The 2,621-nt window shown below is 36.6% G+C and overlaps 1 protein-coding gene across 1 annotated transcript in view; it reads left to right on the top strand.

The window, feature by feature from the left end:
- The window catches only part of stx18 (syntaxin 18), a 17,973-nt gene extending 17,187 nt beyond the window's left edge, over nt 1-786 (top strand). Inside the window, exons 10-11 of the mRNA XM_016456553.1 lie at nt 227-307; nt 461-786. Of these exons, the coding sequence (XP_016312039.1) occupies nt 227-307; nt 461-556 (177 nt within the window). The 3' untranslated portion in view covers nt 557-786. The remainder of the gene's footprint in view (nt 1-226; nt 308-460) is intronic.
- Nucleotides 787-2,621: the final 1,835 nt, after the last annotated feature.

Below are 2,621 nucleotides of genomic sequence, written 5' to 3'. Positions count from 1 at the left end.
TGTGTGTGTGTGTGTGTGTGTGTGTGTGTGTGTACTGATGTGTGTGTGTGTGTGTACTGATGTGTGTGAGTGTGTGTACCGATGTATGTGAGTGTGTGTACCGATGTATGTGTGTGTGTGTGTACTGATGTGTGTGAGTATGTGTACTGATGTGTGTGTGTGTGTGTGTGTGTGTGTGTGCACTGATGTGTGTGAGTGTGTGTACTGATGTGTGTGTGTGTTACAGGAGACTGAGATCGACAGCATTCATCAGCTGGTTGTTGGTGCCACGGAAAATGTGAAAGAAGGAAATGAAGATATTAGAGAGGTAAGAAAACCAATAAACACACACATCATATTATTTTTAATGTAAGAGTGGCATAAATTCAGCATTTGTAACTTGAATGTGCTTCCAGTGTTTCACTTGGAGTAAGTTTTCCTTCATAAGTCACATGGGTGTGTGTGTGTGTGTGTGTGTCAGGCGATCAAGAATAACGCTGGGTTCCGCGTCTGGATTCTGTTCTTCCTGGTCATGTGCTCATTCTCACTGCTGTTTCTGGACTGGTACGACGGCTGAACCACGAACCCAACCGGATCTCAGCATCAGTGTGTGTGTGTGAGAGTGTGTGGCTCCAGCACACAATTATCTCTAAGAATCATCTGAATGTGGAACATATTAAATAATATTCAATAAACCATTCTCAGTTCAGTCTGTTGTGTTTGTGATGATATGATCAGCCGCTCGTTCTGATTGGACGATCTGTAAACAGTCTAAAGTAACAGGTGAGTTTATTTGCTGTGAATAGAGTTAATTTGGGGTAAGAACACTGAAATGCATTTATTAAAGTTTGGTGTGTTTTATCATATTGGTGTTTCTGCAGTTTTTGGAGAGCCGTGACCTAGACGGTTATTTACAGTGATTTTACCACGGTATCACTCGTGTGTGCTGGCAGGCCTGTAACAGCTCTCCTGACGTGATGAACGACTGCAAACCAGATCTTCAGTTCTGAAGAGTGAGACGTTTATTTCTGTAGTGATTTACACAATACAGAGCCTTAACAGATCAAACTCAGTTTTATCAAAATATAAGAAGGCTTAAATATCCTAAATATGTTTGATATGGACGTAATGATTTCCAGCATCATTACTGCAGTCTTCAGTGTCACATGATCTTCAGAAATCATTCTAATATGCTGATTTGCTGCTCAAGAAACATTTCTAATTATTATCAATGTTGAAAACAGTAAGTATTAACTAGAAAGTATTTTGATTTTCATTGATAAATGTTTCTTACGCATGTAACACTACAGGATCATGTGACACTGAAGACTGGAGTAAACGGTAAACAGCTGTTTTACATTAGAATATATATTTCACTATTTTTACTAAACCGAATAAATGCAGCCTTGTTGAGCAGAAGAGACTTCTTTTAGAAACATTAAAAAATCCTAATTATACTTTTGACCGACATCCAACATGTTTTAAAAGAGTCTAGTCAATAAAGCAGGTCTGGTCATGAACAGTCATCATGCTGATGTATATCACACGCACGTGATGGAAGAATCACACTTGATGTAGAGTTTGAGGCTGCACACGTCCCTGAGAGAAACCGGTCACATGACAGGAAGTCCAGTGCTCTGTGCTGTGCGTCTTATATTTTCTGAAGTGTCAGGTTTATTTGTAAACATTAAAAAATGTACCCTTTTTCCACTTAAAGATAATGGTATTCCTTTTACCCAGTTTGAAGGTATTCTAATTAGAGAGGAAGTAACTTATCTTGGTATCAATATTTGCAAAGATCAGTTACACAGAGTACAATCTAACTTCCAACCCCTTATGTTGAAAACTAAAAAGAAATTTGATATGTGGCTCTAATTTCCATAGACACGCTCTTTTATATTGGATTCTTATATACAAACATAATTTCTCTCCCCATAGGCAGATCATTTGGAATAATAAATGTTAAATATAAGAACAAATCAGTTTTCTATACTAATTGGGTTAAAAATGGTATTCTAATGGTCTCACAGTTGATAATAATGAAGGATATTTACTTACATATACTGCATTTTTAGAGAAATGTGGTATTCAATACCTCCGCGTGAATATAGTATTGTAATTGATGCAATATCAGCAGGATTTCTGAGGCTTTTAAAGGGATTTACTGAATCTAAGCAATCAACATTTAAAAAAGAGATCTTATTAAAAGCAGCCTAATAAAGCTGTGCCGTCTGTCATTAATATGAATCAAACAACAACAGACAGAGTAAATCCCTCACTGCTCTTGACTAAATAATGTTAATTTATAGTTTATTCAATTTCTGTAGCCTATTTAAAACACGTGCATATTTTAGAAAATAGTTAATATTTGCATCATTAATGATTTATCTTATCCACCAGCGATAAACCAGCATCTTCCATTCGAACACTTGTGTTGCATTTCAGGGCAAAGCTAAAAAACATAGTCGAACAACAATATAAAATGCGGGAAACTATTAATTGGTTATTCTACAATTAATTGTATTACAAATTATACTACGACTGGAAAATACTGTAAATTGATAAACTGTTGGGCGTGATGACGTTTAATGTCTCCGACAGTGCCTGTGGTCCCATTTAGCTACTCGTTAGCAACCATCCTT

Source organism: Sinocyclocheilus anshuiensis, unplaced genomic scaffold (genome assembly GCF_001515605.1).
Source record: "Sinocyclocheilus anshuiensis isolate Anshui unplaced genomic scaffold, SAMN03320099.WGS_v1.1 scaffold924, whole genome shotgun sequence".
NCBI lineage: Eukaryota > Metazoa > Chordata > Actinopteri > Cypriniformes > Cyprinidae > Sinocyclocheilus > Sinocyclocheilus anshuiensis.
This window is presented reverse-complemented; position numbering and strand designations above follow the sequence as displayed.